General features: G+C 42.2%; 1 protein-coding gene across 1 annotated transcript in view; it reads right to left on the minus strand.

Annotated features, from left to right (window-relative positions):
* Window positions 1-9,155: 9,155 nt before the first annotated feature.
* The window catches only part of RASGRF2 (Ras protein specific guanine nucleotide releasing factor 2), a 199,179-nt gene continuing 193,200 nt past the window's right edge, over window positions 9,156-15,134 (minus strand). The window contains exons 26-27 of the mRNA XM_018565208.1: window positions 11,753-11,821; window positions 9,156-10,086 (exon numbers count right to left, since the gene is read on the minus strand). Coding sequence (XP_018420710.1) covers window positions 9,994-10,086; window positions 11,753-11,821 — 162 coding nt within the window. The 3' untranslated portion in view covers window positions 9,156-9,993. The remainder of the gene's footprint in view (window positions 10,087-11,752; window positions 11,822-15,134) is intronic.

Here is a 15,134-nt window from a genome sequence, read left to right on the forward strand (position 1 = left end):
CCATCTATGCGCCCGGGGCGAACGACCCCCCCGCCCCCCTGGTTGTTACGCCACTGCATAGCTGATTTGGAAAAATTCTCCAATTCAGCTCGTTTTCCAGTTCAGCTATGTTGTCCTAGATTGTTCACTTCTCCTGCCTTCTCCAAACTCTTCACCCTTTTGTGAATAACCCTGTAAGTCTCCATAAATACCATTGAATAGATGCTGAGAACCACATCCACATACATTTCCTGTATGCCTGTATCCACATTTTATTCTGCCTTGCTAATGTCCCACATTGTAGTCACACATACAGGAGCACTGTGCTCAGAAATAGTACACTGGCTATTTTCACGACTCTCTCACAGCTCCAACTCTCTTCCCTAATGTCTGACCTACATCTTCATGTGTGTCCAATGCTGACATCCACATTGCTGCCTTCTGTGGTTTCCTCCACCGGCTCGGATGTCACTATAGAAGCTTATAACGCACAGTGGGGACCAGATATCCAACATACCTGGAAGTGCGCTGAATGCCAAAGATCTTTCAGCAGCCTTCATTCTTCAACCCTCTGGAGTTCGGCGGCACGAGCAGTGGAACAAATGATTATTTGCTTGTTTTGCAGGTAGATCTTTATTACACGATGTCATGAGATCACAGATTTAGGAAAGTATTTGGCACATTTATTAAGGGATTATTCTACAGCAAGATTAGCTATACGGGGGGCAGAAAATTCTCTAGCCGGAGTTAGGCTTTAACTCGGTTCCCAGCTCAGAGTTACACCAACCGTTTCTAAGAGAAGAAGTAGCACTAAAATCTGGCATTATTGGCAAATACTAGAGGTGCACCGACATTACATTTTTAAAACAAAAACAAAAAGAAATGTCAGGCCAAAACCGAAAAAACATTTTTTCTAACTTTTCCAAATTTTTTAAAATATTTAATTTATTTTTTATAAAGTTTTTAATATTTTATTTATTTATTTATTTAACTTTACTGTTACAGTGGGGGTGGGGAAATGCCAGGGGTCTAACTATACCTCTGATATTTCCTTTTTAAATGTAAACAAAGATGGAGTACACAGAGCCCTCTTTTTCTGCAGCCGCAGCACTGAATGAACAGGAATCCTCTATACTGAGTGTTCCTGTTCATTGATAACATGAGGACAGAGTATGTTTACTATAACCACAATCATGAATGAACAGGAGGTGATGTTGATCACTTCTCATTCATTCATTATTGAGGACAAATAACCATACCATGTCCTCAATTGTTTACAAACACTCAGTGATCACTGATCTTGTTCCGCTTTTCATCCTGACACACTGTCACCGCAGGCTGAAAGAGCTCCATCTCCTCTGACAGCTGACTCCCCCCCCGCACCGCTGGCCGGGCCTCCTGTGGCAGCTGTCTCCGCACCCACACCATTCTCCTGATCTGATCTGTCACAGGAGGCTGAGAGGGGCGGTGTGGGAGGAGAGCTCAGCCTCCTGTGACACGCTGGCCGCTCACAGCACTCTCCTTCCCCGCACCGCTCTGCCTCCTGTGACAGTTTCTCTCCTCTCCGCTGGACGCTGCACTGTGGCAGAGGGGACACAGAGCAGTGCCCAGCAGGGAGGAGAGAAACCAGGGATGCTCCATCATTTCGGCCAAAAGATGGCACTTTGGGCATTTTGCCAAAAGTGCCATTTTCGGCCCATATGTTTCGGCAGCCGAAATTTCGGTGCATAGTAAATACAGAATACTTGTTAAATTGTTCTGCCTTTCCTGACCACATCTGAAAATGCTGGTTTGTCATGCCCATCCACCAGCTGAGTGGGAACATGTATGCAGGCTGGGAATTCTGAGGTCACCTGCAGTGGATAAACATGATGGCCAAGCAGCTAGTATTTTCAGAGCAGGGTTGGGAATGGTCACACATTTTCTCCCATGATAACTTCTCTTTAAGTCCTTACACTTTTACTGCAGACCATTAAACACAAATGTTGTTTACATTCCTGTATATGTGGTAACATTTTGTCCCGATTTGCACCATTTGATATTGATATTAGTGTAGCCTGGTGCTTATTATACAGTATGTGCTGACCCTTAGGTCTTTGTTATTTCATCTGCTACCCTATATAGACTAATTCACCGTTATACTGTCTATATTGTATTCGTTTGAGTGTAAGGAAATTCTCTATTACTGTCTTCAATCTTCTCTCCTTTTTATAATATATTTTGGTGTTGAAATTCAACAACTAAGATCTATCAGTTCCATGTATGATCGCTATCCAGATAACAGTGTAACTGCACTATAATAAGAGAGTCTCATGGATCAACCTGAACAAAAGTAATTTCAGGGAGGTGCCCTTCTCATTTCAGGGAGGTGCCCTCTGCCCCGTTCCCCCCATCCGTGGGGGAGAGCACCCCCCTGAAATGATGGCAGATAGCAAAGATGCTATTGCTTCCCGTGCTATCTGCTGGGGGTTTTTTTTTTTTTTGTATTCTGATAGCTGCTGCCGTCAGAAAAGAAAAAACTCCCCAAAAACCAGCAAAGGAATGATTAGCTAGATTGCTATTGGCTATTTCAATTTGCAATATCCAATAGCAAGCTGGCTATTGCACCCGCCCTCTGCTGCTGTCAATCAGCAGAGGAGGGCCTGATAGAGAACTTCAGGTCCACCTCTGCTAATTGACAGCAGCAGTGGGTAGGTGCAATAGCTAGTCTGCTATTGCAAATTGAAATAGCCAATAGCAGCCTAGCTATTCATTCTTATGCTTTTTTTTCCCCCCTCTGAGTGCCGGCGGACCCAAAGTCAGAAAAACAAAACAAAAATAGATTGCAGGGAAAGGTTTACTCTGCTAGATAGAGCAGAGTAAACCTTTCCGGGAGAAAATGTTGTCCGGGAGCCGCTATCTAATAGCGGGAGACTCCCGGGAGAGTTGGGATGTCTGGAGTCTGCTCATTTTAAATGTGATATTAAAGGAGAACTATGATGTGAGTGCTTTTCACTCACCTCATAGTCCTCGCCGACCTGTGACAACGAGACTGTCACAGGTCGGCTAGAACTATGAGGTAAGTGAAAAGCACTCACATCATAGTTCTCCTTTAATATCACATTTAAAATGAGCAGACTCCAGACATCCCAACTCTCCCGGGAGTCTCCCGCTATTAGATAGCGGCTCCCGGACAACATTTTCTCCCGGAAAGGCTTACTCTGCTCTATCTAGCAGAGTAAACCTTTCCGGGAGAAAATGTTGTCCGGGAGCCGCTATCTAATAGCGGGAGACTCCCGGGAGAGTTGGGATGTCTGGAGTCTGCTCATTTTAAATGTGATATTAAAGGAGAACTATGGGGAAAAGACTTAACCCCATAGTTCTCCTTTAAAGTCAAAAGGTTTCCAAGCTATTTCAAATGCTGATGAAATCACTTACAATGGATGCTGATCCTTGATTTTAAAACCTTTAGTTTCCAGCAGAATCAGCCGGTCTCCAGAGCACTGTCCGATATCCTGTTTTAGGGTGACTCCTGTGGCCACCCTTGTGTGTGACACTAAGCTGTCTCCAAAAACACAGAGACAAAGCAAGGCAAGACAACCCCCTCCCCCCCCCCGGTTCCTCTTTCTTCCCTTCACCAAGCTAGTAGATGGACAGCTGCTGGAGACTGTGCTATCCTTGGGATTTTGTAGTGGACAGCAAGCTCAGGCAAGTGGAGCTGAGAGAGTTGGAGCTGTTTCACAGCATATGTAACTAAGTGCTTGGGCAAATATGTAAAGAAATGTTTTACTTGGCAATGTGTATTTGTTTGATAGGAATTCTTTATTGAAAAAATGAATTGAGAGTTTAAAGAGGAACTCCAAGATTTTGAAAAGTTAACCCTTTCCAACTGCTTGTTTTGTCTAGGGAGCGAAAATAAAAATATACTTATCCTCGGCCCTTCCTGGCTGCAAGACAGGTCCCCGTAGCCTCCTCTCTCCCTCCACTTTAGCGGTCTAAGGATCTGTGACATCATCACGTGTATACAGGTCTATTAGACATGAATATGCCAAGGGACATACCACAGCCAGAGTGGAGGGGGAGAGAGGTGAGCGGTCACTGCCGCAAGACTGAGGACTAGGTGAGTATGTCGTTTTTATTTTTGCCCCGGGAGAAAAATGAGCAGTTAACCCTTGCGGTGCAGGGGTAGTCCCACTGCAAGGGTTACCTTTCCAAAATCCTGGGGTTCTTCTTTAACCCTTTTGCTGCCAAGACCTCCAGAACGCTTTACACCTCAGCTGGCCACACCATTTTTGCAATTTTTCCCATTGTTTTGATTTTCTATTGCTACGTTCCTAGCGTTTGTAAAAAAAAACCCAAACCATATATTTTCTGAAAGTACAGGCCCGGCAGAATAAAAAGATAGTTCTACTAATAGGTCCGGCGATAATTGAGCAAATGGTTGTCAAATTAATATTAAACCAATAAAATACACAATTAAATGAATAAAAGAGCACTAAAATCAGTATCAGTGCGCAAAAAAAATACTTTTCCAACTAAATCTAAAAGATAAAACTGTATTGAGTTCATAAATAACCAATATGTGTACATTTTAAATTGAAGTAACGTAAAACTTTAAATAAGCAACTTATGTTAAAGATGGTTTGTGCGCTGTGCTGGTGTATGTGTTGTGATACAGGCGTGCATTTAATCACAACGCACGGCAAGGCCTCACAACGCTTTGCCATGCACTGCCAAATAGTTAAGTTAATGTTATTATAAAGTAAAAAAAAATCAAGCACTGCGATGTTCTTTAACAACGCACCGGAATGCATGTGCATGGCGTACACCACAAAATGGTGCACACTGTTTCATGTGTAACGGCTCCAGGCGGGGAGAAGAGGCTTTAGATTGCGGCGGCCGGCAGCAGAGGAGGGGGGTGCCAGGATTTTTTGTTATTAGCTTGTCAGCTGCTGATGAGATAAATTATTTTAAAGGGGACCATCAGGAAAACTGTTCTGGTATAAGTTCTTGGTCGTTAAAGCGACCATGAGCTTATAGCAGAACTGTAAAAGCCACCGACGTAAGGCTTACTGTCATGGCCAGCTGGGGCCAGCTGTGTTCCGCTGTATGCCATATGTCAGTGGCAGGGAAAGGGTTAATACTACTTGAACTCACCAATCTATAGTCAGAGTCTATAGTGTATTCAGAGTAATTGTCCCACAAGATTATGTGCTCTTTCCCTGTTCAAGAACTATAAATGTCAAAGCTTAGTACTTGGGGACTTTACATCCGGACATCGAGGGTCATGCGGGAAATAATGATATAATAATGATATAATAATCAGCAATAATTCACATGTGGAGGTTTGGCCTTTGGTTTCCTTCTAATATATTGGATGGGGTAAAACAAAATGAGGCCCCTGCAATTTGAACTCACTAGCCACACCAAATCCATTCACTGTGGATGAGTTAGAGAAAACAGGAGCATATACAATTCTTTTTTTAATATACTGTAAAATTCTGCATGACGGGACGTCACACCGTAACATTCTATGTTGTAGCTGGGGAATGGCTGTGCATCTCCAAGATGTCCATTTGACTTTGGTACATCGTAACACTGATAAAATACAACACAACAGACATCATACAATGAAGACACATACAGTTTGCAGTAGACACGTTGCCCGGCCTCTGCAATTTTATTGAATGTACAACAGATATACAGGGGCCAGAGGGTTGAACTCAAAATAAACATTTCCTTGGCAAGCAGAGAGAAAGAAGAAATCATATTTATAAGGAATAATAAATAACACAAACATTACTATGGCATCTTCATACGTGGTTGCTGTGAATATGTGTGTGTATGGATTTATTTAAAAGAATAATTTGTGTCCTCACAGAGATACCGCATATCCATTTTACACCATTTCTACAGTAAGTCCTCAAATTCCTTATGGGGTGTGCAGGTGGTGGCGTGAGTGAAATGTTTTGTTTACCAAGTACAGTAGTTCATAGTAAATCTGTTCACTGGATAATGATAGTGACTATGATTGATTGCATGGTGGACATGAAACTGTCTAAAGGGCTAAAGTGACATTTTTTGTTTAAAACATCAAAGAAAGTGAGCTAGATTCTATAAAACACTTACATAATGTAGTGGTGTCAGCACATAACAGGTACTGCTGAATCTCTACATGTTAGGTCCATTTTACATTTAAGAAGGACCTGAACTGTGGAAGCTGTGCCCAAAATAGGCAAGCAGAGGACAAAGGCCTAGGCACCAGTCTTGCCCTTAGGCTCCCTGCAGCTGGCCTTTTCCCTATCACTGACTTACCATGTCTTGTTTCACACTGCCTCTGTGTAGAGGTGGTCATCTTGGCTGAGGTAGGGCTTTGCTTCCTTATATCATCTCATTACTAGTGTGAGAATATTCAAGAAGCAGCAGGAAAGGTTTGGAAAGTATAGACTAGGAATGCACCGATACCGGTATTTTTCGGTACTCGCCAATACCAAATACAGAGTAACGGAAGTCCCATTCAGGAAGCCAGGTGGCGTGTAAAGACTCGCCACCCGGCTTCCCGATTAACAAGAAAGTCTGTCCCCTCTTAGCTCGGTATGTCCAGCCTGTCCCCCCCGGGGCCTCTCCAGCCTGAACTCGGCCTTCCTCCGGTACACAGCCAGAGCCATCTGGCCGGCCAATCAGGAAGCCGGGCGCTGTGTAATGATGCAACGCCCTGCTTTCTGGTTGAGAGATGACGAGGGAGCATGAAGCCAGCTTCTCGGCCAATCAGAATGCCGGATGCTGTGTCATTACACGGCGCCCGGCTTCCTGATTGGCCAGCTTCCCGACCAATAAGGAAGCCGGGCAGCGCGTCATTAGACGCTGCTCGGCTTCCTGATTGGCCGGGAAGTCGGCATCCATGCTCTCTCATCACAAGTGATGAGAGAGCATGGAGCCGCTTCCCGGCCAATCAGGAAACTGGGCAGCGTGTAATGACGCGCTGCTTGGCTTCCTGATACCGTAAGTAATCGTGCTAGGTATCGGAGCATTTGGGCGAGTACTGGCCTAAATACTCGGTATCTGCACCGATATTGATACTAGCATTGGTATCGGTGCATCCCTAGTATAGACCCACAGAATTATTGAAGCAGGGAGATCCTATAATTGCAGGACCTCAAGTAAAGCTTTTCTCCAGCAAGGAGATGACTGGACAGCAAATAGTGACATCAGCAAATCTCAGGAAACTAGCAGTCAGAGCCAGCAGTGCCTTAGGTGATATCACACTGCAGATATACAGCTGCGAGGCTCAAGGAGAAATTTAAGACAAAAGGTAGATTTTTTCAGAGTACTGCTTTAGGTACAATTATCATTTCTACATGTTTCCTATCAAATAGAAAATCTTTTTATGTTCAGGTTTTCTTGATACATGGTGACCCCCAAGTGCCCAGAATACCTACAACTACTTCCAGGGATAATGGGTTGAGAGCTTGCCTCTGATTCCTAAGCTTCACTCTTGGCCAGTTTAGACCTCTCTCCACAGTAATGGGCTTATAGCAACGCCTAAAAGATGGTAGGGGCAGACTCTTAACTTACTGAAAAATATGCATATCAGAGTACCCTACAATTCCTGGACACCTGAGATGCCTACCATGCAGGCACCTAGAGCTACCTCTTATGTACTGACAGCACTGGCTTAGGCAGATATTATACACTTTTTGTTTAAGTTGTTCTATGATAATAGTCTGTACAGAGCCCCTGTTGATACTGTCTTGTCAGGCTGAGCTCAGTGTTGTTGGAGGAGCAATCTCATATGCAATAAAGTTTTCACAGTTTAAAGGTAAATTCCACTGTAACTGTCACTACATCATTTTGCATTATGCAATCACACTCTTTACATACAAATATACGCAGTGGCTATCTATTCAGTGTGTAATAATTATTATTCCATACATTCATAAAAGGAACAACAGAATGTAATTGTATGTGTTTGCATTTTGTTGCAGAATAAGCGATAAAAATAATGCATCAGAAACCTTCCTACCACAGATGAAACTTCCTGCCGGTGTCTTGTACCTGGTAAACAAGAAAGCAAGAGAAAATATACTGGGAGACGACAAATAAAAGGAAACTTAGTAAAAAAGCGGACAATATAAATTAATATTACTAATAACAATGTCTTTATGCATTCTGTATGGTAGCACACCTGATGAGAACTGCCTCATCTACCTGAAATGTGACAGCACTAGGAAAAGTATAAGATGCTCACTCTTTCCTTTATTTCGTGTTTTTCAAATGTAGAACATATACAGGGTTATTCACAAAAGGGTGAAGAGTTTGGAGAAGGGAGGAGAAGTGAACAATCTAGGAGAAGGCAGGAGAAGTGAACAATCTAGGCCAAAATAGCTGATTTGGAAACATTCTCCAATTCAACTCACTTTCCAGTACAGCTATGTTGTCCTAGATTGCTCACTTCTCCGGCCTTCTCCAAACTCTTCACCCTTTAGTGTAGTGAATAACCCTGTAAGAGAGAATAACAATTAGTAAGGAGAATGCTGTGCCCATTGGATTATGTGGAAGGGCGATTACCTCATACAAATTTTTAGGGTGGGCTATTGTAAACCAAACCTTAATGTGAACCTTTGATTTGCACATAGAGCATCATAATGGGTTCACTTCAATATCGGCCCCCAAGCTGCTGTTCCTCTGCTGCTATATTCATTTGCATGGGTGAAAAGAAAAAGCCTTGCATAATCTCTCATTCTCATTGGAGCTTACACAGGGCTGAGGACTTTCTCCCTACCCCAAGTGTCAGTGCTGGTGCCTATCGATTAGGCTTATAAGCACCCAGTCTTGATTAGTGAAAGGAAGGGGAGTCACATGCTGACCTGTATTTCCCCTTAGAAAGCAATGAGGAAGCAAAGGGAACACAAGTACATGCAGGAAAAAGATTAACCATTCAAGCTTGAAGAGGATCCTTCATGACTGAGCGTTTCTGCATAATCAGTCATTAGATTTTTTTCTGAAACAGTTAATTTGTCTCCTTGTTTAGATTTACTCACTTTATTTGTGTCATGGGGTCAGAGGTCACCTGTGAACTACCTGACCACAAATTGAACACTCGGATGGGACAAATTGTGTAAAGTCAGGCAGGTGACAGGCCAGCAACTGTCAGACTTCAGGTGAACTCAAACTCAACAATGATAGCTCACATATTTAAATCCTGACAGGTTCCTAACAGGATTTGGTAAGCACTTCCTGTCCCTGTCTCCTTGCAGGTAGGTGGGAAGACACTTTCAGGTGTAATATCACGGCATGCAGTGGAAATGACACACATCGCTAGTACATCTAGGCAAGCCAAGCAGTATGTAGTCATTCCCAATATTCACATTATCAGTAGTAGATGCATCCAAAAACAGAGCTGTGATGCTCAGTGCATAAAAGTAAAAAATCACAAACAACAGGTGCAGCACTGATCACATATGTACAGAAGGTACAATGGATGAAGTCGATGAAGTTGTTCTCTCTTGAGATGCTGATAACAAGTGTTGCACTGGTGAATGTAGCATCTGTGACTCCATTGTCTCCTCATTATGTCGTTATGGTAATATACTCCACCATGCAGAGAATGAACCTTGTTATTTCAATGGCAGTCTGTATTACACTACAGAAAGACAATGTCACTTGACTAGTCACAACTCTCGCCCCATAGATACGCTGTGCTCGTTCTGTAATTAACAGATGTTACTTATAAAAACTGGCACAGTGGATGCTTTTCAAGCCTTCTGCACTCTTTTGACTTCAGACATTCAACATTGCTTCTTCATTGCAGCTTCATGTTCTGATGGGATCCTCTTAGAGTGACTAGCACAATGCACGCAGACAATACCATTTGTCTGAGTCCTGTTCTTACGTCTTTGTTTTAAAGTGCCCGCGGCACTGTCAGCTTCCACTGAAAGGGTGTCACTCCCCTGCTCTCCGCTAGGCATGGCATGCATAATTCGGTTGGTGAAGTGAAAGCACTGAGTTGCCTCAAGAAACACTAATTAAAACTCTTCATGCTGGGAGCCTTGGTTCAATTTTTAAGGATAATTCATAGAGGGTATCTTCATCCAAGATGCGAGATTTGTTCAACAGGAACTGGGTGACCTGTTTTACAAAACATATGGTCACGTCAAATATTCATGACCAATTCATATATATCACTGAGTACCATTAATAGCAAATAGTTGCAAACTGCTCACATAAACCCGTCACATAAAACAATAATCATAAATTCTTGCTGCCTTGCCTTCCTGAGATAGATGTACTTCTTCTGATTATCTTATTTGTGAGTTGCAGCAGCATCTTTAGCTATGCTGCTTGTTATTTATATCCCTTCAGGTGGACAGAGCCTCTGTATAGATAGGGAGGTGGGGAGCTGCTGTTGTTCAAATCAGACATTCCCTCTAGATAGCAATTCCAGGAAAAGTTAAACCAATCAGTGAGATGCATTGCTATTCAGCAAGCAATGCTGATGTGCCAAAGCCAGCAAGTCCACTTTAAAGCGGAACTTTACGGAGGGTGATTGGGCAGATCCAATCCTGAGCTCCTCTGAACAAGAATTGGCCATGGCCACTTCCACCCAATCAGCTGTGGTACCGACATTCCCCACCCCACAACTGCATGTAAACAAAGGATCGGGATGCTTGTGCTGATGTCATTTACCTAATATGGCCACATGGCCATATTAGGTCAACTTCATTTAGCAAACATAGGCATGTAGCCATATAAGGTCAATGATGTCACTGCATCCCGCCTCTTTGCTTACGTCAAGCTGCGGGTGTGGAATTCCCCACCAGCAGCTGAATGGGTGGCTCGGAAGGAGCTTCCTTCCATTTTCGGTTGAGGAGTTCAGGTTCTGACTCCATTCAGTCTGAACCTGAGCTCATTACTGTCAGGCAGCGTTTCCCATAATGTGCTTTGCCCATTGGGTGGTCACTGATGATGTAACTCCTGCTCAGCTTCACCCTATTTACGGAGCTCAATTAACATTCACTTTGCTAAATTAACAGTCTCTACCCTGCTAGTAAATCCTTGGTATCCCACTCCCTACTCTCTTTATATCAGGTAATTATTCTAACAGGTTTATGCAGTAACACAATGCATTGGTGGTGAACAAATCACTTCTTAATTAAGCCTAAGAACAGCACATTGAAATGTGACTGATTGGCATGGAATATATGAATGATATTGTCCTGTGCTCAGGTGTGCTATCTAGCTTACCTCTGTTGTGTATTATTCACCAGGGATCTATGAAAATTACAATAGCTCCTATTTAAATGGTGTCTAGATAAAAGCTATCAAAGAAAAACGTAAACTGACTCAGGCGGAGTTAGTGACATCATGGAGCTCAGCTGCATCCTCCTAGCTCCCAGAGAGACCAGTGGAGAAGGAGAAAATCAGCCGCATTAGTTAACTGTAGCACTGAAAATTGTATATTGTTTTTTAATCATTTTTATTTAATAAACTAAATGGTTTTACACTATGAAGATTCTTCCTCTTCTTCTTTTACTTTATTTATGGGGAGTATGTAGGAGAGATCTATGGATTCAGAGGCAGAGAAGTGGAGTTTTTTACCATAAGTTGGGAAAAGGGCTTTGTAACCTTTTTGATTTAAGCCTCGTTCACACTGGACACGGTGGGTTCCGGGCCGATTCAGGCCAGAACGCAATAAAAGTTGTGCTTGAATTAAAAGATGTTGTATGTTTATGCCTTGATAAATGTGTATGTGCACTGCATAATACTACAGATACACCATGTCAGAGAGGACTACCTTTGGTTGGTGCTCTATTCGGTATGGCGTCTGCTGGAACTGCCGGATTTCTCTAATGATATGGGATATCTACAAGAAGACAGCAAATTAAGGATGTTATTAGCAGCGCAGAATAGTCAGAAATACATAATAGCTGCATAAGTTTTGCACTTATGCAGCTAAATTGGAATAACACCAATTTTACAAATGTTCCTATTCACATGGTATACACAAAATAAAATAAAATATAAAAACATTGCTGCTTACCTTTTTACTTGCTGAACATATTTATTTAGCTATGCCCTTGTATGCAATAATATGTAGGTGGCTGGGAGTTCATGTTTACCATAATTAACCCTGTCTGTACTGTACTGGAAGATCTTATCAGAGGTAAACTAGATGTGCAAGACTGTCTGTCCTAACAAAGGGTTAAAATTCTCAAGGCTTGAGTGGTACATTGTTAATGAACTTTACAAAAAACTGTCCCTTATCTCCACATTGCTATCTATTAAGCAATAGAAGCTGCCTATAGTGAACAATGTACGATCCTGTATCAAAGAATCAATAACTAAAAAAGGGTGCTATGTTGTGTGAATGGGAACACTGTATAACCAGTGGTGGCTTCTTAAAAGAGAACCATGGGCCCACCTTTTTTGCCCATAGTTCTCTTCAGGGTCACAGGAGGACATATACTAATGTCCTCCAGTGACCCAAAACTCAGCATATAGCGGGCTATTGAAGTCAGCGATCGGCGGTATGTGTTCGCTGACTTCCCGATCAATTGAGCCAACCTGTGATAGCTTCAGTGTCACAGGTCGGCTTGAATTATGGGGATGAGTGTGTTTCACTCACCCCATAATTCTCCTTTAAATCTGAGTAGAAATATACTTAAAATCCATAATTGGTGGACAACAGAATATGAACCCAACTTAACATAGCAGCAATGAATTCTTCTGACAAGTAGAATAGGGGTCATAGTAGCCACAGCATGTTATTCTTCCTTACTAGCTGTGTTCTTACACTTTGTTCACTACAGCAACAAAAACCACAATTATTTTCCTTTGTTAGCTTTGGCCTTACGGAAAAAGTAATTAAAAGTTAAAAAGAAAACCAGAAAGAGTCTGCATAAAAAATAAGGGAACTGATGTTAGAATTATGCACTAGGACACCGTTGTTTTCAAAATCACTCTGCAATGAGCTGTAAAAAGCAGGGGCCAGGCTTTGTAATGTATCCTGAAAGAGAATATATTATGTACAGTACCTAGTAACTGATATAGTCAACCTTATGCTATGTATAAACGTTGATTTTGTAGTAAGATGATGCAGTTATTTCTACATGTACGGTTATGAACTTCTACATGTACGGTTATGAACAGCAGTTCTAGAGCTAAAATGTTACAATTCCCCTAGACACCTAGAGGCACTGCCCATCTGCTGTACAGTGGAATCTGGCAGACAGCGAGCAGCTCGGACAGCCAACTTTTCCAGTATTGCCTCAAAAGAAAAACACTTGCTGGCTAAATGTACTGTAGCTTTCTTTCATGTATCATTCGTTATGCAAACTGGTTAATTTCCTTCATTTCAAAACTGGGACTTTCTCAAATGGATTCATAAGGTCTGCTTTGCTTACCCGAGCTGCTTATTTTCCCTGTTTCAAAACTGGGACTTTCTCAAATGGATTCATAAGGTCTGCTTTGCTTACCCGAGCTGCTTATTGTCCCTGTTTCAAAACGGGGACTTTCTCAAATGGATTCATAAGGTCTGCTTTGGGCTTACCCGAGCTGCTTATTGTCCCTGTTTCAAAACTGGGACTTTCATAAATGGATTCATAAAGATTGCTTTGCAAATCTCAGTTTTTCCATTTTAACACTGGCTGTATATTGCTATAACTTTTTGTCTGAAAATAATGAACAATCTTTGCAAGTGATGGGCATGCTCTCTTTAACACAAACAGCACATCTACTATTCATCATATATGATATAAACATCTTCTGAACCACAGCACTGAGCATCACAGTTGAGCATAATACATTATCAGCTTAATATTTCCAACCCTGGGCCAGATCCCCCCCATTCACAACTCTGCGATAATCCATCCTACCAAGGACTACTTAATGCGGAACGAAAACCAGTAGGGTGCTGAGAGTACAAGTCCTTACAGCATTTATTTAGGGATGTCTGTCTGGTGTCCTTTACAGTTCTTTGTGAGGAATTTGGTCCCCCTCATATCTCCCTTTTCAGCTATCTGCAGCTTGCGCATGCCATTAAAGCCGTTTAAAATCAACAAATTAGCCGAAGGTTGATAAACTTTTCACTGTGAGGAATCCACTAAATTAATTTCCAGATATTATGCAGAAATGAACTGTTCCAAAACTCTTAAGTTCCAGTAAGCCAAGAAAAAATGGCAGACCATGATCCCCCAGCTCACATTGAATGACTGGTTGGAACTTGGGGACACTTATAGGTCGTTCCTTCAAGGATGTATTCATACAACTCAAATTCTACAAAATATATTACATTCCAACTGCCCTTTATAAGCTGACATTATGGAGGGAAGATAGAGTGTAATATATTTTGCTTTTGAATATGGTAGATCCCATCACACTCCTGACTGGAAAACCCCAGGGGGTGCTGGAGCGACCGCAGATGCCAGAAACTGTAACTGGTAGAAAGTCATTCTCACTCCAGAAACTTTTGTAGTCAATCTGCTTTATTGACCATCAAAGTGTCACATAAATGTAACGATGTTTCGAGACCGTCTGGTCTCTTCTTCAGGCAAAACATTTTTGTTTTGCCTGAAGAAGAGACCAGACGGTCTCGAAATGTTGCTAAAGTTATGACACACTTTGATGGTCAATAAAGAAGATTGACTACAAAACCTTCTGGAGTGCGAGTGAATTTCTACTAGTGACAATATATTTTATTTATAAACACTGCAAGATCCAAGCTCACGTCTTTCATTGCTTTTGTTCTTGAGTGTATGTACAGGGATTTTGGTCTGATATTACTGTCTTTGTAAAAGTGGCCCTTGACATGCCAAATGTTTGTAATCTCATGATTTGCCAACTGGGTGTCCTTGATGACCTCTCAGATGACTTATACTAAAGCATCCTAGAATCCTTTTTCTTTATGCCAAAAAACTATTTTTTTGACATGGAGGAAAATATTGCCTCCAACTCTTGGAGTATGAAAGAGACAAACATTTGTCCAGCACCTGTCAGAGTCTTTCCGCAGGTCCCGACGATATCAAAACAACTGGGCGTAGTCAGCCATGTCACCACCCAGTTGTTGTCATTTAATGATAGCCCAGTGTCCTCAAGCAACCTGAGGACGCGGGGCTGTCACTGAATGACAACTGGATGGAAGCAGCTGTGACATCACGGCTGGCTCCACCCAGTTGTTT

The sequence above is a fragment of the Nanorana parkeri genome, unplaced genomic scaffold (assembly GCF_000935625.1).
Source record: "Nanorana parkeri isolate BGI_ZX_2015 unplaced genomic scaffold, ASM93562v1 scaffold822, whole genome shotgun sequence".
Taxonomy (NCBI): Eukaryota; Metazoa; Chordata; class Amphibia; order Anura; family Dicroglossidae; genus Nanorana; species Nanorana parkeri.